General features: G+C 55.1%; 2 protein-coding genes across 14 annotated transcripts in view; one reads left to right on the top strand and one right to left on the bottom strand.

The window, feature by feature from the left end:
- Positions 1-19,517, top strand: part of LOC115843647 (zinc finger protein 385C) — a 57,904-nt gene extending 38,387 nt beyond the window's left edge. For 3 of the 11 annotated variants that reach the window (XM_060291317.1, XM_060291316.1, XM_060291318.1), the window contains 7 exons: positions 8,945-9,093; positions 10,871-10,981; positions 12,301-12,466; positions 16,018-16,311; positions 16,838-17,034; positions 17,335-17,445; positions 17,976-19,516. In XM_060291317.1, coding sequence (XP_060147300.1) covers positions 8,945-9,093; positions 10,871-10,981; positions 12,301-12,466; positions 16,018-16,311; positions 16,838-17,034; positions 17,335-17,445; positions 17,976-18,212 — 1,265 coding nt within the window. In that variant the 3' untranslated portion in view covers positions 18,213-19,516. Of the gene's footprint in view, positions 1-1,119; positions 4,647-5,813; positions 6,607-8,944; positions 9,094-10,870; positions 10,982-12,300; positions 12,467-16,017; positions 16,312-16,837; positions 17,035-17,334; positions 17,446-17,975 lie in introns of those variants that run through there. The other 8 variants (XM_030839851.2, XM_060291315.1, XM_060291313.1 and 5 more) reach the window with 8 other exon arrangements.
- NKIRAS2 (NFKB inhibitor interacting Ras like 2) lies at positions 13,497-23,695 on the bottom strand. Of its 3 annotated transcripts, XM_070044548.1 has the most exons (6): positions 23,574-23,695; positions 22,478-22,585; positions 21,837-22,078; positions 21,102-21,194; positions 16,609-16,673; positions 13,499-16,469 (listed from the first exon to the last, which is right to left on the bottom strand). In XM_070044548.1, the coding sequence occupies exons 2-6, from the start codon at positions 22,569-22,571 to the stop codon at positions 16,427-16,429; spliced, it is 537 nt and encodes a 178-aa protein (XP_069900649.1). In that variant the 5' UTR covers positions 22,572-22,585; positions 23,574-23,695; the 3' UTR covers positions 13,499-16,426. The 3 variants fall into 3 exon arrangements, with proteins under 3 accessions (XP_069900648.1, XP_069900649.1, XP_030695719.1); XM_070044547.1 differs by having other exon boundaries at positions 13,497-16,673; XM_030839859.2 differs by lacking the exons at positions 13,499-16,469; positions 16,609-16,673 and having other exon boundaries at positions 20,815-21,194.
- Positions 23,696-25,215: the final 1,520 nt, after the last annotated feature.

Below are 25,215 nucleotides of genomic sequence, written 5' to 3' on the forward strand. Positions count from 1 at the left end.
CCCATCCTGGGGCCATATAGACACTGTTTGAGGCTTAAGTGCTGGGGTGGAGTGGGGACCACCGGCCAACACACATCGCCCCAGGGGCCCCTCAAGAGTCACGTCTTACATCCCGCCCCACCCAGCCGGTTCCCTCAGGTTGAGGTAGGAGAATGTCAATGGCTTTTGCCTGGTCTTTTAGAGCCGCGCTGTTCAGTAGAACTTTCTGGGTTGCTGTATATGTTCTCTATCTGGGCCATCTAGTACAATAGCCACTAGCCACACATGGTTATTGAGAACTTGAAGTGTGGCTCGTGTGGCTGAGGAACTGAATTTTTAAAAATTTAAAATTCTGGGGAATTCCAAGGCGGTCCAGTGGTTAGGACTCTGCGCGTCCACTGCCGAGGGCGTGGGTTCGATCCCTGGTCGGGGAACTAAGATCCCTGCAAGCCACGTGGTGCGACCATAAAAAAAAAAAATTAAAATTCTGATTAATTTTAAACAGTCACATGTGGCTGGTGGCTACCCTATTGGACAGTACAGTTTCAGAATCTCCATCTTCCCAGGCCTCCTCCCTCCCTACTGTTTTGTTCTTTTCTCAAAAACCCAGAAGGGTGTCACCTTGACTTTGCACCTCCTCTCCATTCTAAGACCCTTTGGGTGGTGGGCTAGACAAAGTCACAGAATCACGGGATCTTAGGAGGAAAGGCCGTCAAAGGCAGCTGTTTTAGCCACCCAAAAAGTGCCCAGGTGTCCTCTCCATTGCTCTCTCTGCCTGAGAGCTTGTGCTTCCTGATTCATTTACTGCTCAAATTTTGTGGAGCACCTGCTGGGGGCCAGCCGGTGGTTCCCTTCTCTGGAGTCCAGAGAGGAACAAGTAAATTACCTTACCTGCCCTCAGGGAATTTTCCAGGGGAGGGGGGCGGACGGCAAGAGCGCAAGCAATACACAGAAATAAGCATATCTGTAAACTTTGGGGAGTGCGCTGGAGGGAACAAACGGGGCAGTGACAGAAAATAAGGGGACTTGCTGGGGAAGGATAATTAGAGAAGCCTCCCCTGAAGACGTCATTATGCTAAGACCAGAGGGAAATTGGATTAGGCAAAGTGTTGGGAGGGAGGGTGGGAACATTCTGGAAGAAGTCGCAGCATGTGCAAAGGTTCTGGCGATGGGACTGTGGCACTCTGGAGGAAGAGAAGGCCAGTGTAGCTGGAAGGGAAGGGAGGCACAAGTGGCTCCCAGAGAGGTCAGCAGTGCCTGGGCATTTGGTAGGTCTTGAAAGGGATTCTGGTGCTGGCCTCAGAGCAATGGGCAGTCATGGAGGGATTTTAAGCTGTATGTTTTAAAAAGCCCCCTCTGGCTACTGAGAGTCTCTGACCCCAGACAGGGGTAAGAGTGGAGACCCAGAGTGCCATCGGGAAGCAACTGCCGTAGTCCAAGCAAGAGATGATGGTGGCCTGGACAGGGATGGTGGCAGTGGCATGGAGAGAAGGGATGAGTTAAAGGTAGATCGTAGAGGTGGAATCAACAGGACCTGTGGACAGACCAGGTCCTGATGCGGAAGAGAGTGCGGGTTGGATGGGCAGTTTTCCAGCCGGAGCAGCTGGGTGGGAGAAAGGGCCGTTTTCCTGAGCGGGGCAGCCTGGGAGAGGAGCATATTTTGTAGGGACAGATACAGGAGAGATCTGTTTAGAAAAGCCAGGAAGGCAGTTGGATGGAAAGGTGTGGTGCCCAGAGGAGGGTCCTGTAGAGATGGTTCTGAGCTCTTGGGACAGTTTGAGATAGGGAAGAAGAGGATGAGATGACATCAGAGGAGTGGCTGACGGGAGCAAGGAAAACCAGGGGCTGTGGTGTCCTGGAAGGCAAGAGAAAAGTGTGTTTCAGGGGGGTGTGATGAGCAGTACCAACTGCCACTCAGAGTCCAGGGGAAGAGGACCAGCAAGGTTCACCCACTTCTGGCAACATGGAGTGCTTCTCCTTACACTGAATGGGCTGCCCGTGGAATTCTACTCATCTGCCCTTACTCTACCTACCTACTAAGCGCCAGGTTCCACACAGGGCGCTGGGTGTAATATCAGGTGGGCAAGACAGTCACTGCTTTCTCAGAGTTTAGAATCAGCTAAACCAACAGCCTCAGAAACAGGAAGTTGTTGGGACTTCCCTGGTGGTCCAGTGGTTGGGACTTCGCCTTCCAGTTCCGGGGGTGCAGGTTCAATCCCTGGTCAGGGGAGCTGGGATCCCGCATGCCTCCTGGCCAAAAAACCGAAACAGAAGCAATATTGTAACAAGTTCAGTGAAGACTTTGAAAATAGTCCACATCAAAAAAAATCTTTAAAAAAAAAAAGAAGCAAGAAGTTGTTTCATATAGCCAAAATAATCCTTTCGTTCTTTTAAACAACCAGCTTTTGCTGAGAGCCATCTGCGTGCCCAGTCCTGTACAGGGACGTAGAGGTACAAAAATGAACAGATGTGATCTTGACCTTCCAGGAACCAAGTACAGAGATACATAGAGCATCCCTGCGTTCACCATATTGTGTTACAAAGACTCATCCACGGGGAATTATGGGAGAATAGAGGACAGGTACCAGCCCAGGTTCGGGGCGGGGGGAATTAGGGTGGCAGAGGGGATGCCTGAGCTGCTCTCCAGGTATGAATGGGAAATAGCCAGGGAAAGAGGAGGGATAGGGAGTTCCAGGCACAGGGGATGGAGGCAGGAGCAGAAAATAACAGTAACGTGTGTGGGACGTGGGAAGCCTTTGGAGCTGGCTGAGCAGACAGGAGTGGGAAGGCTCTGGAGGTGTCCAGAGGCTGGGGGGGGGTCTCGCTGGCTCACGGTGAGGTATGTAGACTTAGGCAATGGACACCACCAGAGAGGCGGAAGCAGGGCAGTGACACAGTGGGATCTGTGTGTGGCCTTGCTCTCTGGCCGTTACGTGAGGTATGAATGTGGTGGAACAAAGGCAGAGGCGGAAGCCGCTGTGTAATCCAGGTGAGACGGTGCAGGCCAGGGTCTCAGCATGGCCTGTGGAGTCAGGGGGACTTGGGTTCTAATTCCACCTCAGCCACTTACTGCTTGGCGAACCTCGGGCAAGTCACTTAAAGCTCCCGAGCTTCAGTTTCCTCCTGTCCAAAGTGAGGATGATAGCATCCTCAGAGAGTAGTTGCAAGAGTAATCTTGGTCTCCTGATGGGGTCACCCCAGTCCTTAGCACAGGGCCTGAGTCAGTTCGCACTCGGTAAATGGTAGTTCAGTAACCGTGGAGGGGAGGGGCAGGTGTGAGAGATAATGAGGAAGCAGAGGTGGCAGGTCTTGGCCATCAGCTGGACTCCTCATCCTCGCCTCGCGCCTGGCGTGGTGGTAGAGGGAGGGAGGTAGAGGCAACCAGCTGGCTGCCTTTAGTCTGGAACCCAGCCCCCGCTTCTGGGCTACCCTTCCCAGAACCACACAGCTGGTGTGTGTGTGAGCGTGCCCACGCGTGTGTTTAGGGAAGGGAGCTCCAGAGGAAACAAATCCCATTCCTCAGTCCTGTGGCTCTGGGAGCTCAGCTTCGTGCTAACTTCCTTCTGTTGACACAAATGACTGTGGCCTGATGGTACCAGTTATCCTTCGGGCGAGGAGCCAGGATTCAGCCCTGAGTTATTCGTGAGCCCTGAGAACCAGCGCTGTCTCGAGATTATACAGTGTGTTTGCATTGATGGTGCTGGTCTTTCCAGCTCTGAGTTCTGACATGCCTTGTCCTGGATACACGGAGACCCTTAGAGGGGGCTGCAGACCCCGTACCTCTACCCACTTTGGATAACGCTTTATGGCCCACTCCCAGTAGCCCTTCCCCATTGGGTCCAGTCCACCCCTCGCCCGGGGAGTCCTCTGTGGGCAGTGTGAACCCCCAGTGGACGCCTAACACCTCTCCCTTGTCTCTTTCACCTCCAGTCTCCCACCAGCGGAGTGGAAATAAACTTTCCGGGCTAAGTTAGATGGATGGTCCCCATTAGCCTGGCGGGCTGCCCCCCTCCTGCCTCCCCACCGACTCCCCTTGTCAAAGGAGGTGCTTCGGTGTGCGGGGCAGGCTGGGGGGACAAGAGCATCTGGGTGGGGGTTGGAGGTGCCCTGCCCCTCGAGCAGGAATGGTGCCCCCGGGGAAGAAACCAGCCGGAGAGGCTTCCAACTCCAATAAGAAGTGCAAGCGTTACTTCAACGAGCACTGGAAAGAGGAGTTCACCTGGCTGGACTTCGACTACGAGCGGAAGTTGATGTTTTGCCTAGAGTGCCGCCAGGCCCTGGTGCGGAACAAGCACGGCAAAGCGGAGAACGCCTTCACTGTGGGCACCGACAACTTCCAGCGCCATGCCCTGCTGCGCCACGTGACCTCGGGGGCCCACCGCCAGGCTCTGGCCGTCAACCGGGGCCGGCCCACTTTTGAGGGCCAGGCTGAGGGTGGAGGGACCTGTCCGGGCCTGGCGACCACCCCCAGCTTCAGGAGTGTCAAGGTGGAAGCGAACCCGGCCAAGGTGGCCGTGCTGACCACAGTGTACTGCATGGCCAAGGAGGACGTGCCTGACGACCGCTGCTCTGCCCTGCTCGAGCTACAGAGGTTCAACCTGTGCCAGGCGCTGCTGGGCATGGAGCACGGCGATTACTACAGTCCTAGGAGGGTGAGGGACATGCAGGTGGGTGGCAGCCAGGGCTGTGGGGGAGGGACTGAGGAGGGAGAACATCGAGCCATCTGGGCATGGTACCAGCACGCCAGGCCCCCGGGCAGCAGCCAAAGCACTTCATTCACACCTTCGCCCATCAGAGCCTTCACTGAGGGCGTACCAGGTGCCAGCTCCTGGGTGCCCAACAGTGAAGAGGCCGGACCAGGCCCTGTCCTCAAGGGCTCAGGTCCGCTCCCCTCACTACCTAGGTCAGAGGTTGCAAACTGGTGGCCTGGGAGCTCGACTGGCCCACAGATGTGTTTTGGTGGTTTTCACAGTTTTTAAGAAAACTTAAATTAGTCTCCAAGATAAACAAAAAACAACAACAAAAAAACCCCAAGAGATTACATATAAAAATGTGGATTTGTGACTTCTACTAAAAAGCTAGGTCCTGTGCAGTCAGGGCATGAAGTTCTGGAGTTGGAGAGCAGGGCATGGGCTTCCCCATTCCCTTTGGTTTATCCCTGGCCCACTTCAAGGTCAGTATCACCCATGTGGCCCCTGGGGGCATGCATGTTGCAGCTCTGTCCTAGGCACTGGCTGTATGAGTCCTGGGGGCTGGTAAGGGGGTGGGGGAGTTGGATCTCATCGCCCAGAGAGACGACAAACAGCACACAGTTGGGGCCCTTTGTAACTGGTAGGGAGTCAACGTGTCTAGCAGTTAATCCCTGAGCAGCAGAGCAGAGGGAGACCCCAGGAATAAGGCTGACAGGGGCAATGCTGTAGAAAAACACACACGCACAAAACGCTGTAGAATCTTTATGGTTCCTAAAGCATTTTTACACGTATAAGTACAACACAAAATTACATTGATGGGAATTCCCTGGCGGTCCAGTGGTTAGGACTCCACACTTTCACTGATGAGGGCCCGGGTTCAGTCCCTGGTCAGGGCACTAAGATATGAGTCACAACAACCTTTTGAGGAGCTTGGGGGCAGGTATCAGCCTGGCTTTAGAGCTGAGGAAACAGAGATGAACAGCGAGGTGAAATGATTTGCCCAAGGTCACACAGTAAGTGGCAAAGCTAGGGTTAGTCTGACCCCAGGCCTGTGCTCTTTCTATCACCCCACCCTGCCTGCCTCCCCTTCCCCGGACAAGCCTAACTCTGTCCTCCCTCCCTTTCTTTCCCTGGCTGTCCCAGGTGGCCATTGCCAGTGTCTTGCACACAGAGGCCTGCCAACGCCTGAAGGCATCCCCGTATGTGGGCCTGGTGTTGGACGAGACCAGGGACTGGCCTGAGTCCCACAATCTGGCCTTGTTTGCCACTTCGGTGTCCCCCTGCGATGGCCAGCCTGCCACCACCTTCCTGGGCAGTGTGGAGCTACAGGAAGGCGAGGCCACTGCTGGCCAACTCCTGGACATTCTGCAGGCTTTCGGCGTGTCTGCATCCAAGCTGGCCTGGCTCAGCTCAAGCCTCCCCAGTGACCGCCTGGGGAGCGTGGGCCCGCAGCTCCAGGCTGCCTGCCCACTGCTCATGGAGCTGCACTGCCTCCCCGGCCGGACAGATCCCAAGCCCCCTGCCTACCTAGGTGAATATGAAAGTGTGCTGGATGCCCTATTCCGCCTCCATGGTGGCCCCAGTTCCCACGTGGTCCCTGAGCTCCGGGCGGCACTGGACCTTGCAGCTATTGACTTGGCAGGACCACGGCCAGTGCCCTGGGCCTCCCTGCTGCCTGTGGTGGAAGCAGTGGCTGAGGCTTGGCCTTGCCTGGTGCCCACGCTGGAGGCCTCTGCCCCAGCCTCACCTACAACCAGGGCACTGGTCCTCGCCCTGCGCCAGTTCACCTTTGTGGCCTTCACCCACCTCCTGCTGGATGCTCTGCCGTCCGTGCAGAAGCTCGCCCTTGTCCTGCAGCCAGAAGAGCCGGACTTGGCCTTGCTGCAACCGCTGGTGACGGCAGCTGCAGCCTCCCTCCAAGCGCAGCGCAGCTCAGGTGGGGCGCGTCTCCAGGGCTTCCTGCAGGAACTGGCAACCTCCAGCCCTGACTTGGGCCGCGGCCGCTGCACCTACCGCGGTGTGGAGCTGGTGGGCTACTCCGAGGCTGCGGTCCAGGGCTTGGAGCGGCTGCGGGGGGCTTTCCTGGACTCCATGCGGCGGGGGCTGCGGGACTCCTACCCCGGGCCCTCGCTGGACGCCGTGGCCGCCTTGGCGGCGATCTTCGACCCCCGCCGCTACCCGCAGGCACCCGAGGAGCTGGGCGCGCACGGCGAGGGGGCGCTGCGCGTCCTGTTGCGCGCCTTCGCCCCCGCCGTGGTGTGCCAGCGGGCGCTGGGCGACTTCGCGCTCTTCAAGCGCGTGGTGTGCAGCCTGGGGCGGCTGGGCCCGCGGGCCCTGTGCGCCAAGCTGGCGTGCGCGCGCTCTGAACTGCACGAGCTCTTCCCTGACTTCGCCGCCCTCGCCTCCCTGGCCTTGGCGCTGCCCGCGGGCGCCGGCCTCCTGGACAAGGTCGGCCGCAGCCGGGAGCTGCGGTGGTGGGGGCCGGGCGGGGCGGGGGAAGGCCGGGGCGGCCCCGCGGTGAAGATCGCGGTGGATGGGCCGCCGCTGCACGAGTTTGACTTCGCGCTGGCGGTGGAGTTCCTAGAGAGTGGGTGGGGCGAGGGGCTCCTGGGCTCGCAGCTCACGTGAGGGCGGCCTCCTCTCCTCTGTCCAGCTAACCCGGGGCCCTAGGCTCTCTAAGGGCCAAGCCGGACTTGACTGTGCTGCACCCAAGCTGACCTCCTAGCTGTGGCCTCCCATCCAACTTCCCCGTGCTTGCTCTGCTCCACGCTGAGTACTAACCCAGCCCCGTGGGCTGTGGAGGAGGGGCTGGATCGGGGGCGGGGCTCGGGCCAGTGGGCAGAGGTGCTGGGGTCTGGGGCACCCTAAATATCACTCCTGACCTTTCCAGAGTTTGGTGAGAGTAGCTCACCCCTTTCCCTCTGAACTCAGCCCAAGTTTTGGTCCTAGAAAAGTTGAGGGGCTATTGGTTGGAGGGAGGAAGACAGGGTCTGCGCAATTCAGGGGTTGAAGGAGAGGAGACTGGGTCCTTGACTGTTGGCCCCCACTTCTAGCAACATCTCTTCAGATGTGACTGGAGAGCAGATGACAACCCTTGTTTTTGACACACAGCACAGCACCCTCTCTGTGCACAAGCTAACAGTTCAAGGGAAGTGGTGGTGCCCTCCTCACCAGTAGGCTGCCTGAGGCTTTTCTCTATATGGCTGTGTATATCGACATACACATCTATAAATGTAAAATAAATCTATCCTATCTTTCACAGTGTTAATACACGAAATCTAAAAGGACTTACTTTGGTTTTGCAATGACAGGGTCCAAAAAAGTCCCAGGTGGACTCAATTTATTTCTAATTTTTTTCTCCTCAAAATCTGGTTGCTCTCTAAGTTCCTAGCCTTCCCCTGCCCTTGCCTCAGACTTTTTTTTTTTTTTTTTTGCCACACCAGGATTTTAGATTTTAGTTCCTCGACCAAAGATTGAACCTGGGCCCTCGGCGCAGAGTCCTAACCACCGGGCTGCCAGGGAATTCCCAGCAGATTTTTTTTTTCTCGCCCACTGCTTGGCTTGTGGGATCTCAGTTGCCCGACCAGGGATCGAACCTGGGCCCCTGCCTCAGACCTTTAAGACCAAAGACTGTAAAGCCACAGTGCTGGACTGGCTGACTCCGAGATGCAGCCTCAGGCCCAGCACAGGGATGTCGGAGGGCTTTTTGCCTCCTGAAGGAAGCAGCTGGGGCCTCACCAGAGCTGGGGAACACATCCTTTCAGGTTCCAGTGGGTTTCCCATCCCCTCTGTCAGCCCTTGCTGTGAACCATGTGGGGATCTGGACAGGGTAGGTAGTGAGAGGGGAGGGGGCTGGCCTCTCCCCAGGCCTCCTGGGTTTGGGTTTAATTTGCAATAAAGTGGAAACCCAGTGCATCGTGCAGTCTCCGTGGTGGTGTGTGTGTCAGGGGCCTGACTCCCTTGGCCTGACTCCCCTCTGGGCTTCATTTAGGTCGTTACGCTGCCCCTATGGGTGGGGTGGTGGTCATCCTTCTGGGCTGGTAGCCTGGAACTGTGGACTCCCTGCTTCTGCTTCCCCAGTGGTGGAGAGGAGAGGCACAGAAACGCGCTGTCCTCGCCCTGGACTCGGCCAGTGCTACTCTGTGAACAGGGAGACAGGGGCTTCTGCTCTCTCTCTCCACCCAAGAAGCCCATCAGCCTCGTGTTCTGGCTGCGGAGGGAGGAGTGAGCCCCGTGGCTCCCCGTTTCAGACCCTGCCCTTCTTCCTCCTGCAGCAGGCCCGGCCTCCAGCACCCCCAGCCCCCTGCTGGCCTCCCTGCCCCTGCCCGCCAGGCCTCTGCAGCCCCCGCTGGACTTCAAGCACTTGCTCGCCTTCCACTTCAATGGTGCCACCCCGCTCAGTCTCTTCCCCAACTTCAGCACGGTACGGGCTGGGCTGGCGGGTGGGGGGCATGCAGCCGAGTGTGGGGGTGGAGGGGAAGGGGGGCTGCAAGGGCCCAGCTCTCAGAAGCTGGTCACCAGAGTGACCAAGTGCTCCTGAAATGGGGCCCAGCTCCCACTTAGGCCAGGGATCCAAGATGGTATCACCCCCTCCCCCCAGCAACTACTGCTGGGCCCTGGGGGGGCCTGTGAACTGCAGGTTTCACTTGAGTTTCTCTATGGGGATGTCTGTGTGCACTTGGGGTGTGCCTTTCTGTTTTAGTTTGTCTCTATAGGACTTTGTCGTTCGTGGGTGTGAGCTTGTGCATGTGTGTTTATAAACTCTGTGCCTGGGTAGTTGTCTGTAATTAGTGTATGTGCCTGTGTATCTGAGTTTTTTGTGTCTTGGTGTCGACTGTGTATGTGTTTGGTGTGTGTCTGGCCTCTGAGTGTGTGTTTTTGGTGGTTTGGGTGACCGTAAGTGTGTGGATGTTGGTGTGTATTTTTCTACTTGTCTCTGTAATTTGTAACTGCCTGTAAGCTTATGCGCTGTGTGTCTGTCTACTAGTCTGTATACACGGAAACATGTATTTCCATGTGTGTATGTGTGTAAATATGAAATTTACTTCACTACATGACCTATAAGGTACGTCCCCTTTTTTAAAAAATTTGGAAAATCAAATATAATCATTGATGAGCCCCACCCCATCCTGACAAGATGGTAGGAAATTCCGTCTCAGTCACCCTTGGGAGCTCCTTCCTTCCCACCCTCCGGGGTTGTGCAAACGTCCTATGGAGCCTGAGACATTTGGGGAGGGTCCTCTGGTCTTCGGTCCCCACTGTCACTTGCTGACATGCTCACTGTTCAGGCACATAATCCCTAAGAGGGGGTCAACCCGCCGTCGTCCTCTTACTGGGGGCCCTGCAGGCCACTCTCCTCTGAAGTTCTGTCCTCTGCACGCCCCCGCCCTGGGTGCTGTGGGAGTTAGAGCCTCTTTCTCTTGTCAGGGAAGTTTCTCTCAAAGTTTCTGTTCTCCTCTCTCAGGAAGGTTTGGAAAGTTCTTCTTCCAGACAGCTTCTGCTTTGGGCCCAACAACCTAGCCCCTGAGAAAAGGGAACATAAAAGCTTGGTTTGATAGAAGAAAAAAAATTTATTTAAAATAAGGAAAAGAAAAAAACACGCAAATTAATATGCCAGAGAAACGACCCTACTACTCGGGGAACCCCCCTCTGGCTTCCATTTGCTGCCCCTGCTGCGCCCGCCCAGCCCCCCACCGCCCCTGGGCCGTGGCTGTCCCTCTCCCTCCCAGACCCGGTGACAATGGCAGAGCTGATAAGATAAGCCTTATGTCCCCCAGCCCGCAGGTCCAGCGCAAGTCTGGGTTATGGGAGAGGAAATTCCAAATTCCTTTCTCTGCTTCTGCCTGCCCCCAACTCTCTGTCCCGATAGTTGTGACTCTTGCGAATGAGAAAAAAAAAGAGACCAGAGGGGCGGCAAGAGATGCCAGTGTGATCGCCAGCGCATGGTTCTGTTCCGCAAGGTCATGGAGGTCATCCTGGCCATCCCCCTGCCTCTAAGCAGAAGCGTAGGCCTACAGGGAAGGTCAGCCAGGGAAGAGGCTGTTTCTTTTTCTCTAATATCCACAGACATGGGAAATTTCTTCCTCTGGGCTGGTCACTGCCCTCCTCCGTAGTCTTAGTTTTTGGCATTTTGCAGTGCCCGCCCCCCGCCCTTACTGAGCTGACCCCAAAGTTACTGTGCACTCCCACCCCCTTCACAGATGGACCCGGTCCAGAAGGCCGTCATCAGTCACACGTTTGGGGTTCCCTCCCCTCTGAAGAAGAAGCTTTTCATTTCCTGTAACATCTGTCACCTGAGGTTCAACTCAGCGGTGAGAAGGAGTAGTGGAAACAGGCTGGGGAGGGGGCTGGAGACTGGGCTTCTGGGGTCTTTCCTGGAGGAATAGGGGTGGCAAAGGGACTGGGCTCCGTATTTTCTGTCCTTCGTTGCAGAAGAGCCCCTCCTGGTTCTGTATCCATCCCATCCTCTCCTCTCTCCAGATTCCTCTGCCCCGTCCCATCCCATCCCCCTGGGATTTCATTTCCCTCCCCTGTGCCTCTCTCCTGTGTCCTGGACCCTTCTGCCAGAGAGAAGGCTGCCCTTCCCTACTTCGGGTCCCAGGGGTCACCATCGGCTCTCGGTCCAGAGCTGAGTTCTTAATGCACCTGAGAGTTTCCAGAATGTGTTCATGCCTATCCTCTTAATGAGTTCTCTTGATACATCTGTGAGATGGATAGAGGTGCTATCATCAGCCCCACTTTTCAGATGAGGAAACTCAGCCTCAGAGAGGTTAAGTGACTTGCATGAGGCCACACAGCTGGTAAGTAGAGCTGGGATTTGAACCCAGGCCTGGCTGACCCCATAGTCCGCATGCTTTCTACCATGGCCCGCCCCTAGAGAGCGGACCTTCCCTGCTCTGGTGAGAGTGCCCAGGGAGGGGCCACGGGGGCCTGTCTTTCCTACTTTCGGGAGCAACAAGAAGGGACCTCTAGTGGACAGGCCAGATCTGGAGGGTCCCTCCAGGCCTTCAGGTTATGTAAGTCATGCAAGTGATGGACAGAGAGACTTCACTCTGAGGGAGGAACCGTTATCTTCTTCATACCAGGCCCAGCACAGTGCCTGGCACATAGCAAATGTTCAATAACTATTTGTTGGGAAAATGTACAAAGGGTTGAATGATCTGAGGTGCACATTCCCGAAAGTGTGGGGACTGTTCTGTTTTTCCACTTGTGCATTTATAAACCTGTTGGGAACTAACATTCACTGAGCACCTACTGTTTGTACTAGGCCCTTATCATTCATGTTCTCATTTTAATTCTCACAACTCTGTGAAATCAGTATTATCATCACAGAGCTCACGAGCGAGGAAACTGAGGCTCAGAGAGGTGACGGGACCTGCCCAAAGATGCACAGTTAATAAGCTGCTGAGGCAGAATTTGAAGCCAGGAGCTGCTTGCCTGGGAGCTCGTGTATGAGAATGCATTCTGTAAACCTCAGGGCCACACACATGCTGTGATGATGACAAGGATGCGCCCCCTGCGTGGCCGGAGCCGTGCCTCCCTCTGACCTGCCCCCTGCCCAGCGCCAGCTCATGGATGGGGCAGGTGGATTCAGCCAATGAATGGTGACCCCATGCCCTCCCCTCCCCAGAACCAGGCCGAAGCACACTACAAAGGCCACAAACACGCCAGAAAACTCAAGGCTGTCGAGGCCACCAAGAGCAAGCAGAGGCCGCAAACCCTGGCCCAGGATGGGACGCTGGTGTCCCCATCCCCGACTCCAGCCAGTGGAGCCCCTGAAGAGCCACAGAGCAAAGGTCAGTCCTGAACTTTTCTCCCCCCATCCCACTCCAAATCTGGCTCTGACAAGGGGTTGAGCGATTTCTGCCTATTATTATTCCTGCTCGTGTGTATTCCATACATACAGGGAAAGGCACACATCACATGTGTAGAGCGCCACGGATTTTCCAGTCTGGATCTGCTGAGATGAAGAAATGTGTCACAAGCACCCCAGAAGCCCCTCCTTGGGTCCCCTCCCGGTCACTACCTTGTTGTTAGCTTCCTAGGGCTGTGATAACAAATGACCACAAACTGGGTGGCTGAAAATAACAGAGATGTGTTTTCTCACAGTTCTGGAGGTCAGCAGTTTGAAGCAAGGTGTCAGCAGGGTTGGTTCCTTCTGGGGGCACGGTTGGGTGGGGGGAATCTGTTTCCTTCCGCTCTTCTAGCTTCTGGTCGTTGCCGGCAATCCTTGGCTTGTGGATGCCTCATTCCGGTCTCTGCCTCCGACTTCACATCACATTTTCCCCAGTGTCTCTGTGCTTTCACATGGTCTTCTTATAAGGACACCAGTCATTGGATTAGGGCCCACCCTAGTCCAGTATGATCTCGTCTTAACTAATTACATCAGCAAAGACCCTATTTCCAAATAAGATCACATTCTGAGGTTCCAGATGGACATGAGTTTGGAGGTGATGCTATCCAACCACCTACACCCCTCCCCCAGAATAACTGTGAGCCTGACCTTTCTCACCAGAGATCAGTTTCACCTGGTTTTGGTTAATGATATACAGATGGTCCCCGACTTCATGGTGGTTTGGATTATGATTTATTTATTTATTTATTTTTTTTGCGGTACACGGGCCTCTCACAGCTGTGGCCTCCCCCGCCGTGGAGCACAGGCCCCGGACGCGCAGGCTCAGCGGCCATGGCCCACGGGCCCAGCCACTCCGTGGCATGTGGGATCCTCCTGGACCGGGGCACAAATCCACGTCCCCTGCATCGGCAGGCAGACTCCCAACCACTGCGCCACCAGGGAAGCCCTGGATTATGATTTTTTGACTTCACAACAGTGTGAAAGCCATATGCATTCGGTAGACACTGGACTTCCAATTTCGAATTTTGATCTTTTCTGGGCTAGCAACATACGGCAGTGGTCCCCAACCTTTTTGGCACCAGGGACCAGTTTCACGGAAGACAATTTTCCCACGGACCGGGGAGGGAGGGTTGGTTTCAGGATGATTCAAGCGCATTACATTTATTGTGCACTTTATTTCCATTATTATTACATTGTAATATATAATTAAATAATTATACAGCTCACCATAATGCAGAATCAGTGAGAGCCCTGAGCTTGTTTTCCTGCAACTAGTTGGTCCCATCTGGGGATGATGGGAGACAGTGACACCCGAAGTGTGTTGCTTATGTCCAGTCTACTCCATAAGATGCAGCTTAATTGTCACTTGCCACTCACTGATAGGACTTTTTTTTTAAAAAGAAATTTATTTATTTATTTATTTTTGGCTGCATTGGATCTTCGTTGCTACGCATGGGCTTTCTCTAGTTGCGGCTAGTGGGGGCTACTCTTTGTTGTGGTGCACAGGCTTCTCATTGCGGTGGCTTCTCTTGTTGCAGAGCATGGGCTCTAGGGCACTTGGGCTTCAGTAGTTGTGGCGCATGGGCTTAGTTGCTCCACGGCATGTGGGATCTTCCTGGACCAGGGCTTGAACCCGTGTCTCCTGCATTGGCAGGTGGATTCTCAACCACTGCGCCACCAGGGAAGCCCACTGATAGGTTTTTTCTTTTAATTAATTAATTAATTTGTTTTTATTTTTGGCTGTGTTGGGTCTTCGTTGCTGTGCATGGGCTTTCTCTAGTTGCGGCGAGCAGGGGCTACTCTTCGTTACGGTGCGCTGGCTTCTCATCGCAGTGGCTTCTCTTGTTGCAGAGTATGGGTTCTAGGGCACTTGGGCTTCAGTAGTTGTGGCGCATGGGCTTAGTTGCTCTGTGGCATGTGGGATCTTCCCAGGCCAGGGCTCGAACCTGTGTCCGCTGCATTGGCAGGCAGATTCTTAACTGCTGCGCCACCAGGGAAGCCCACGGATAGGGTTTTGATATGAGTCTGCAGGCAGTTGATTTATTGTGGTCTCTGTGCAGTCAGACCTCTCTGCTAATGATGATCTGTATTTGCAGCCGCTCCCCAGCGCTAGCATCACCGCCTCAGCTCCCCCCCCAGATCATCAGGCATTAGATTCTCATAAGGAGCCCACAGCCTAGATCCCTCGCGCGTGCACTTCACAGTAGGCTTCGCGCTCCTATGAGAATCTAATGCGCTGCCGCTGATCTGACAGGAGGCGGAGCTCAGGTGGTAATGCGAGCGATGGGGAGTGGCTGTAAATACAGATGAAACGTCACTCGCTCACCCGCCGTTCACCTCCTGCTGTGCAGCCCGGTTCCTAACAGGCCACAGACTGGTACCGATCCGATCCGTGGCCTGGGGGGTGGGGACCCCGATATACGGTAGGTGCATACTCTTTTGTGATGCTGGTCAGCAACAGCCGCGTGCCCAGGAGGGTAAACAACTGACACACAACCCATTCTGTGCCCATGCAAGCAATCTGTTTTTCACTTTCAGCACAGTATTCAATAAATGACATGAGATATTGAACACTTTATTATAAAACAGGCTTTGTGTTAGATGACATTGCTCAACTGTAGGCTAATGTAGGTGTTCTGAGCACATTTAAGGTAGGCTGGGTCAAGCTATGATGTTCCGTAGGTTAGGTGTATTAAATGCATTTTTTAAAAAAAATTTCCTTCCTTTTTATTGATTGATTGATTTTGGCTGTGTTGTGTCTTAGTTGCGGCACACGGGATCTTTCGTTGCGGTGGGAGGGCTCTTTGTTGCAAGGCGCAGGCTTCTCTCTAGTTGTGGCATGTGGGCTCAGTTGCCCTGCAGCATGTGGGATCTTAGTTCCCTGACCAGGGATCAAACCCATGTCCCCTGCATTGGAAGGCAGATTCTTAACCACTGGACCACCAGGGAAGTACCTGCATTTTCAACTTATGACATTTTCAACTTACGGTATTTTCAACTTACGATGGGTTTATCAGGATATAACCCCATCAGAAGTTGCTGCGTGTAGCTGTATTTTGTCCTTTTTCATTGCCATGTAATATTCCATTGCGTGCCCCATCAACTCTTTTCACTATTCTCCTGCTGACAAATATTTGGATAGTTTCCAGTTTTCTCCGCTATGAATAGAGCTCCGTGAATATTCTAGCACATCTTTTGGGTGACTTCCACATATTTAACAGCTCCCTAATGACTGCAGATCATCAGGGCTGGGTGGGCTCTCTGAGACCACTGGATCCAACTTTATCATATCAGGTGGGAAAGCTGAGGCCCAAGGAGGCCCAAGTCTGCCCAGTGCTTTGGTGGGGAGTCTGGAATTCAGTGCTGGTCATATCTACACCAGGGACCCTTTCAATCTGCCATGCCACCCCCAGAATATCTGTGCTTAAAATCGTGGTCTTGAGAAATCATCTTGGGCCTCACACTCTTACCCCACGCCTTCCATCTCCCCAGCAGTTCCTGCAGCCCCTCCTCCTGGTCCCAAAGTCCAGCCACCCCTGAGTCCGGAACCCACGCCCAGGGAGCCGGCCCACTCAGACGTCTTGGATGCTGCCTCCTCTTCCTCCTCTTCCTCTTGCCCACCCTGCTCCCCAGAGCCTGGGAGAGAGGCGCCAGGGCCTGAACCGGCGGCGGCTGCTGTGGAAAGTGGTGTGAGTGGGGAAGGCAGGAGCGAGAAGGGGCGCCTCTACTGCCCCACGTGTAAGGTGACCGTAAACTCCGCCTCCCAGCTTCAGGCTCACAACACAGGTCAGTGCGCCCCTCACCAGCTCGAGTCCCGGGGAGGAGATGGCCCTCAGCAGGCGTGGGCAGGCGAGAGCTTCCGGGCACTTTGCTCCAGGGCTAGGCGACAGAGGCGCTGTGCTCAGCTATGGCTGGGCGGGCATTTCAGGTCCTCCCGGTAGTGCCTGAGGAGGGAGAGTCGGGGAGAGAAGTCAGGCAGCAACAACTGGAGGGTCATCACTGAAGACAGGAGACACCCCCCCATCTCTCCTTGCATCAGACCCGAGGGAATTGGGTTGGAATGACAGCCAAAGGGAAGCCGACCTGTTACTCAGCAACGAGGCCTTCCTTGGGGGATGCTGGCATGAAATGAGAACAGCCGGGAGGACCTTTGGGAGGGAAAGAGAAATCTCACATGGCTGGAGGGGCTGGCGGTGGCTGAGCAGCCTGGAGGCTTCAGGGGGCAGCCAAACTGACCTGGTTTGGAGGGGGTCTCCGTGGCCCCTGAAGCCCCTCTTTGGTGCTAGCAAACTGTCTTCTCTCCTCCCTCCAGGAGCCAAGCACCGGTGGATGGTGGAAGGTCAGCGGGGCGCTCCCCGCAGGGGCAGGGGCCACGCAGTGCCCCGGGGAGGAGCTGGACACAAGGCCAAGAGAGTGACGGGGGTCCGCGGGGGCCGGCAGGGGCCCAGGCCCCCTTTCCACTGTGCTCTCTGTCAGCTCCAGGTCAATTCAGAGACCCAACTCAAGCAGGTGGGGCAAGTGCGGCTGGGATTGGGGGTGGAGCAGGGGTGAGGGGGGTGGGCCCAGTGCCAGGCCAGGAGGAGGGAGCCTGCGGGGAGGAGGTGGGTAGAGCAGAGCAGGGAGCAGTGGAGGAAGAGGTGCGAGGCTCCTGGAAGGCGAAGGCCAATTCTTAACCTCCCCTTCCCAGGGCCGCTGCAGGGCCATGTGCATTAGGTGTGTGAATTGTGGGTAGAGGAAGGGTGAGCTAGCCGTAGTTTGGGGGTCCTTGGGTTCCTCATCTTGTTCCCAGTCTGTCTGTCTGTCCATTAGCACCTGAGCAGCAGGAGGCACAAAGACCGCCTGGCCGGGAAGCCCCCCAAGCCCTCCAGCCAGCACAGCAGGCTGCAGAAGCACGCAGCGCTGGCTGTGAGTATCCTCAAGGTATCTGTCTCCGGGCGACAGAGCTGGGACCCGGGTCCAGAGGGGAGAGGGTAAGGGGAGAGGGTAGGCCGGAAGGGAGGGCCAGCTGGGGGGCTGGGAAGAGGGGCAGGAAGGAAGCCACCCCCGTAGGAGGCTGCCTGGGCAGGGAAAGAGCTGGGGTTGGGTTTTTGGCTGTCTGGGGATCTGCTCAGAAACATTTCCGGGGGGAAGGTGGGCCCAGGTAGTAACCTCAGGGGCAACAGCGAGGCGTGGGCGTGCATCTCCCGGAGACCATCTCCACCCCCGCTCCCCATAGCCTCCTCCCTCGGCCCATCCTAAGATTCTCCTCCCTCCAGGCAGGAAGGCAGGTGGTGGAGAAAGCCCTTTGGAATGAATGTTTGGGGGTGGGAAGGGAGGAGGATTTAGGTTTGGAATCCTGACAGGCACGTTTCCCCCCCACTCCGCAGCAAAAAGCCCAAGGAGGGGGCCCAGGGAGGGGACGGGATTTTCCTGGGGTCAGAGACTTGAGTCCTTTCCTCTCTTCTCTGCAGTCTAAACTGGCCTTGCAGAAGCAACTCACCAAGACGCTGGCAGCCCGCTTCCTGCCCAGCCCGATCCCCACCGCGGCGGCAACCATCTGTGCCCTCCCAGGGCCCCTGGCCCTCCGGCCTGCGCCTACGGCAGCCACCACCCTCTTCCCGCCTCCGATCCTGGGCCCAGCTCTGTTTCGCACCCCAGCAGGAGCCGTTCGCCCTGCCACGGGACCCATCGTCTTTGCCCCCTATTAGCCCTCCTGGGGAGCCCGGGGCTGATTTCCCAGCAGTTGCCCTCCCCCTCCTCCTCTCCCCAAGATGCCTCGGTTCCCTGCGTCCCACAGGAGACTGCCTTTTACAGCCTAGGGGTTCCTGCCCAATCTAGGAAGAGCTGGGCTAATGCTAAGAGCCCTTCATTCAATCTGCACTGGGGATTCAACTAATGCCCCCACCCCCCCGGCCCGAGGACCATCCCTCTGCACCCTCCCCTCCCCAGGCCTCTAGGGCTAGCCCTGGGCTCCCCTCCATTTCCCATCCTGATTTATGGGGAACAAACTGGAAAATCCAAAGATCTATGCAAAATCCTAGCCCCAGCCCTGTGGTGCTCATTCTCCCACTCAAGACCTATATATACCCATGTGGCCGAGGTCCGAGGAATCTTACCTTTTCCTAGCCCGACCTCTATACCCATGCCCTGGGGGCAGGGAGGGGAGGCCCTCCCCATTCACTGGATTCTCTAGAGAATCACTGGTGTTGAGGGGGCCGTCTCAAGGGAGAAGCTAAGGGGACAGTCACAGCCATCCCAACCACAGGGTCTCAAGATGGAGTGGGTTCAAGGTTACCTGGACGAGCTGACCATTGGGGATGTGGTGGAAGACTGTGGAGGAAGGGAGCAGTGCTAAGTGGGGCAAAGCCAAGGGGTGGCTGGAACTGCAAGCCTCTGGGGCTTTCCATCCGCTCTGACAGGATGGGCTACGACGGGGAGGCCAGGGTAATGTGCTGGCCGGGCCCAGTTTTTAACAGAGGAAGTGCTCAGTCCCACACACGTCTCCTCTCTTAGCCTTTCATCGATTCCTCCTGAATCCCAGCTCTCGGGGCGGGGTGGGGGGAATGGGGGGGGTGACACTGGGTCTCCCTCAGACTATGGGTCCAGCTAACACCGAATCCCCCCAGGGCTCCCAAACCAAGAGCTTTCCCTTCCAGCTCTCACCCCAAACTGGCCCCTAGCGCTCAATTCAGCTTTCCCTTCCCCCACGAGCACCCCAAGGCCCCCTCACTGTGACTCACCTGAGTATTGGGATCCACTTGGAGCCACTCTCAAGACCCGTTTTCATGCTGTCAAAATTAATGTCATAACCTCCATCCCACCCCAGCAGCACTGCCACCCTCACCCCACAATATGGGACTTTGCCAGTATCCACCTGTATCTTTTTTAAAGCTGTTTCCAATGGGAGAACAAGAAAAAGCGGGGAGGGTGGGAAACTTTTTGATAACAGTTGTGGTTTTATTGTGTCCAACGCATCAATAAATCAATTTAAGCCCAAGCCTGTACACGCCCTAACTCGCCCAGCCTGGGCCACCTGACCCTGCTCACCTCTCCCATCTTGGGGAGAAGGGGCGTGTACTGAAGGTCACCTGGCTGTAGTGTCTTCACCTATGCTAGGTGTGTACATCAGAAGCACGAAGTGGGCACGGGAAGTTGTGGGTCACCAGCTCACTTTACAGCGTGTTGGAAGCGTAACCACCCTTCTGAGCCCCCAGAGATCTGGCAGCTCCTGAGAAGCTGCTGTTGGCCGGCTTTACTCTGTTCAGGCATCTGAGGTAAGAGGGGAGGGCTAGACGAGCACCTTGCCCAGCCTCCACCATGGCGGCAGGCATATAAACACAGGTAATCTATAAATAGAAGTCCAGCTATCAGCTGAAAACAACCACAGGAAAGGGTGACGACCAGTCCCCAGGGCTGTGAGGTCCGTGGATCGGGCACTGGGCAGCCACTCTGGCAACTAGAGTGGGTAGTGCACTCCTGCCCCCTGGTGGTTGGGGGGTGGGGAGCAGTGTCCCAGCCTCCAGGGCCACAGGCATAGCACCTTGAAACGGGAGAAGCTAAGGGAACAGTGCAGCCAGCCCAACCATGGGCAGTACACACACAGGGCTGGAGAGGATCTAGATCATCTAAGCAACTGCCGTCACCTTACAGCTGAGAAAACTGAAGCCCCTGGAGGCGAAAGGCCTCGCAGGGCCACAAAGCCAGCTGGTGACTCCCAGCCCAGTCGGCATTCCATTCCACCTCAACCAAGAAAACGCTCCCTGAGCAGGAAGGGGAAGCAGGAAGCTGGGGGAAGAGTTGAAACAGAAGATTATGCTCCCAGCAGGCTAGCTTCTCTCAGCCCAGGAGAGGACAGGAGAGAGGTCAGGGTGTTGGATGAGGAGGCGCCCCGAACACCAGCACACACACGTGTGCACATCTACACACACACACACACACACACACACACACACACACACACAAACGAGACACCTGGATGCCCTTTCTCTAGAATCCAGGCTGGTGCCGTAAGCGTGTGAGTGTGTGTGTGTGAGATTGGCAGGAAACCCGGAGGTGTAAGACCCCTGCGATAAGAATCAGACCCTAGACTGGGCACTTCCACACACAGCTCTGCTTCCTGTCCAGGGCCGGCAGAAGGGACAGTGATCCAAAACCACCCTAGACCTGCTTAAAAGCAAAAACTGATCATGTCACTTCACTGGCATAAATCCTATCAATGGCTTTCCATTGCTGTTAGGATACAGCAGGATGGGGGCTGCGGGCTTGGGGACCGCTAACCTAGACTATTTGCATTTCCCAGAGTTGGCAGGGAGCAAAAGTGACCTGAGCCTGGGACAGCCCAGCTGCCTGGCCTAGTGGGGAGCTCCCCCCTTGACTGGGAAGGACAGCTTGCCTAAAACCCCCCCTCCCTTTCCCCTCAACCCATCTTCCAGAGCTGGCAAGGCAGCTCTTCAGCCATCCAAGGAGCCGCTGCCCTTGTTCTTGCGGCTGAGGGGGAAGGCAGACTTGCTCTGGGGCTGGGTCATCCTGCTGGCCAGGTAGACGAAGGGCTCCAGCAGTGAACGGCGGTCAGCCACCGACACCTCCCAAAGCTTCACCTTCTCTGACTTGGCCCAGTGCTGAGCCACATCCGGGTCTACACGCCGCTGCTCCTGCAGGTCACACTTGTTGCCAAGGACCACGATGGTGACCTGGGGAAGAGGGACAGAGTAGAGGCCCGTGGCTGTAGCATGGACCTCAAGAATGGTCGTGAGGGCCAGTGACCACCTTGGGCTTGTAATGGAACGCCTGGAGGGGGTGCCAGATGGAGGCCAGAATTTGAACAGAGAGAGGAGAGGAAAAAGCAACCATTTCCACCTAAGAGTCCTAGGAGAGGGAAAGTCTCAATGGCTGATGGCTCATCTCTTCCTGTATTAGAAACTGTGAACGGGGGCCTCCATCTGGAGGAGTTCCATTACAAGCCCTGTGTCACCAATGCCTGATCATTACTGGCAGTCAGTTAGTTGTTGGCAAAGTAACCGGTGAGGAAGCGCTCCCAGAATGCCTGCAGCTTAAAGCGGGATTTGAGAACAAAAGGGCCTTCACAGGGGAGAGCACAGAACCATTATAAAGAAAGACTAGTGGGGACGTCTTAAACTGGAGAAGCCTCTTTGGTAGAGCTGCCTCAACATACGGCCACCTCTAGGAGTGAAGACACCCTCCAGTGGCCTCCATCTCCGCCCTCCAGCTCTAAACCCACGTCCTGGCAAATCAGTGAAAAACAGAGCCTTTCCAGGCCTCCCAAAGCCAGCCCAGGGCCCACTCTCTCTCATCACCAGGGTTCCCACACACACCTCCTTCTTGTCTTTGGATTTGTCAATCTCCTTCTTGAGCAGCTCCACGCGCTGAAAGGACTCTCGGCTGTCCGTGCTGTAGACTAGGACGTAGCCGTCAGTGCAGGAGAAGCAGTGCCGGGGCAACTCAGCCCCATCTCGGAGCCCCCGGGTGTCGTAGAAACGCACCTGCTCCCGCACCCCCCGGTCAGTCTCAATGGAGCCCACGTAGATGTCCTCCTGCGTCTCGATCATCTCAGAACCTGGGACAAAATGAGGAGAAAACTTGTTTCTAGGGAGAAAAGAGATTGGGAACATGAGTGACTGAATATATCCTAACAGGCCAACCAGACAGGGAGAGAAAGGTACATGGGGGCTGAGGAGAGAGGGCCAAAGACTGCGAGTCTGGCCAGACTGGAATAACTTGGGGGGACAGCTCTAATCTCACGCTGATACCTTGCTAAACACAGTGTGACACGGAAGTTTTTCCTTCCTATCTCGGACATTGGGTTTTCTCTTTCCAGATGTCCTCAGTGTTGTAGAGTTGGGATCTTTCGGTGTAATGACCAGCAGCAGCGACCTTTAGCCTTTTCGTGTTGTGATCAAATCCTCTCCTCATTCTTCCACTTCCTCCACCATGCCTCACGCCCAGCAACACTCACCCACTACGTGGTTTCCGTACAGAAGCTGCTCCAGAATTGAAGTTTTGCCCACAGAAGCCTGGCCACACACGACCACCTTGCAGCTCTTCCCCATGCTTAGCTTTCAACCTTGAAGAACGGAAGCACACTGGGTGAGGCAGGATCAAAACCAAGGGCAAACTTCCCTTGACTGAGGACGCAAGTTCTGAAGTGGATGCATGGCCTCAGGGGTTCGGCCCTGTCTGCTACCCTAGGCAGGGTGTACTAAAGTGATGTGTCTATATCCACTACTGGACAGTTAGCTGTATATTATTCATCTTATTCCCAGTACGAGGCCAGTAACTGGCACAGAGCAGGTGCTCGGTAAGCGTTGCCATAAAGGGGGAAGAGAGTCGCTGGTTTAAAGGAACCACTAGCCAGGTTCCTTTCTGTGCACAGGATGTGGAGGACCAGTTGCTGAAGGGAGCTCTGGCTCAGCTCCCTCTCTTTAACCATGACCCCATGGGGAAATAAGCAGGACTATTATTTTGTGTGGATCTGTCTTATACCACTCTTCCTGGGGAGAATGGACAATTAGGAAGAACATTTTGCTTTCCCGTATGGCTTATCCAGACAATTAGTTCCTTCGAATTCCCAGTCAAGGCCATGGCTCAGATGAAAAAGACAGAAACAAAAGAGTGAAGGAATCTAAGGAAAAAAACGCTTCAGAAAAAAGAATAATTTTGTTTCTCTTGAACTGACAAACCCAGATAAGGCCTAGACACAGAAATCCCTTCTCTGTTTGGAGGTCCCAAACAGAGATCTCCTCGAAGGCATCCCAAACACAGGCTTCCCAGAAGGAGCCCCAGACGAGGATTCCGCCCCCGCCAGAGGAGAGATACAGAGATCACTCCCCAAAGGGATCTTAAACAGAAAGCTCTCCAAAGTAAACTCTTAGTACAGATCCCCCTCCCCGCGAGGGGCCTCATATAGTGAGCCCCGAAATTAAGGGATACCCCGACTGCTAGGCGGGCCTCCGGAACAGAATTCCCCACGAGAGGGCTCCCAGAGGGAATCGGAATCCTGCCACCTAAAGGGTCCGGAAGCAGTGGTCGATCCCGGCCTCCCAGCTCCGTACCTCCTGGGGCCCTAGCAGCAGCCCGGCCGGGCCCCTCTACGCGCGGCGGGACTAGGGGTGGGGCAGCACGGCCGCAAACACTCGGATCTTCCTCCGGGTCTTTCCGGGCTCCGTCTGGCCCCGCCCCGTAGCTTCCATCCCGCAAGACCTATTTTGGCGGTGGAGAGCCGGCGCCAGCCGAACAGCGCCTCCAGAGGCCGGCGGGGAAATGACGGCCGGGACCTGGGCTGAATGGTCTCCAGAGCACAGGGTTCTAGGCTCCCTAGACCGGCCGGGTGCTGTTTTGGTGCCTCAGATGCCCATATGTTCTTTCTCTACAGGCTACTACAGTAACACTTTGTTTACTCAGTCATTTATTCATCCAATGTCTTCTGAGCTCCTACTCTGTGCCAGGTACAGGACCACGTACTGAGAAAAAGCGGAGGAATTAGACACCGTTGCCGCCCATTAGAATGTCACCATCTAGAGGAGCTAGACATCTAAACCAATAATTACAGTACAGCATGGTAAGAACTATTACAGAGGTGCTATGGGAGCACAACTAAGGGCATTTAACTTGGGGGCAGTGGGCATTACATTCTCCGTGGAACCTTCCTAGAGGAGGTCAGGTCCGTGTTGAAGTTTGAAGGGTGTGGGAGGAAAGGGTGGAGGAAATACGGCAAGAGTCATGGCATTTACTGGAACTACAAGTATTTGGGTTCATTATTGATGGTAGAAAGGAGCCAAATAATCAAAGGCCTGTGTGCTGGCCAAAGAGTTCAAACTGTATCCTAACAGCAGTGGAAAGCCATTGATACGACTTATGCCAGCGAAGTGACATGATCAGTTTTTGCTTTTAAGTGGATCACTCTGGTAAAAGAGTGAAGGTTGGAGAGAGGTGAGACTTGGGGTTAGTTAGACTATGGTAGTATTCCAAGTTTTCCAAAAAATGATGAGAATCTGAATTGGGATGGAAAGGAGATAGATTTGGGAGACATTTGGTAAGAGAATCAACAAGACTTGGTGATAACTTGGGAGTTTTAGATGCCGAGAACACAAAGGAGGAAGATGGTTAAAGACAGATGGGCCTCCTGCATTAGACTGTAGACCGTGAGCCATTGGCAAGCAGGTTAGATGGTCTGAGTCTGCGCTTTCCCAACCCAGCACAAAGTAGGTACTTTGGAGAGGGCTGTTGAATGACTGGCTGGCTGAATGACTTCTCTCTTCCAAACCCCTGAGCCTCTCCCATCTTCCGCTCCCCAGTGTTAGGTGTGATCTCAGCTCCCTCAGCACTGTGATAGGAAGAACCATGCAAGCGTCCTATGGACAATGGCACAGACTGTTTTACTGGAGAAGCAAGCAAGGGCGTCAGGGGTCTGGGGGGCGGGGTAAATCCTTTTAAAATTCTCTTGACCCATTCTTATTTTAGTACCCTTTAACTTTAAAATTTTAACCTCAAACTCCCCCAGTTTAACCTCAGGAAACCCCTATTTAACTCAAGTCCACAAAAATTACTAGTTTGGGTGAAGGGAAGTACTACGAAGGGCTGTGTCCTTGCCCCCTCTGAGTTCCCAATCCAGACTGCAACCGGCAAGACAAGCGTGCTGAGCACAGAGTTTATATGAGGGTTGGGAGCACTGAGGACACTGTAGAGCAGGGACTT

This window comes from Globicephala melas, chromosome 20 (assembly GCF_963455315.2).
Source record: "Globicephala melas chromosome 20, mGloMel1.2, whole genome shotgun sequence".
Taxonomy (NCBI): Eukaryota; Metazoa; Chordata; class Mammalia; order Artiodactyla; family Delphinidae; genus Globicephala; species Globicephala melas.

Bases quoted from the DNA above. Each gene is read 5' to 3' on its own strand.
- NKIRAS2 (XM_070044547.1), bottom strand. From the start codon at position 22,571: ATGGGGAAGAGCTGCAAGGTGGTCGTGTGTGGCCAGGCTTCTGTGGGC. The intron at 21,195-21,836 runs GTGTGTGTGGGA...CCTCTTCCCCAG, and splicing joins AATCCAAAGACAAGAAGGAG to GTCACCATCGTGGTCCTTGG. The intron at 16,674-21,101 runs GTGAAGCTTTGG...TCCCTCCCAAAG, and splicing joins ACTGGGCCAAGTCAGAGAAG to GTCCTCCCGGCTGTTCTCAT.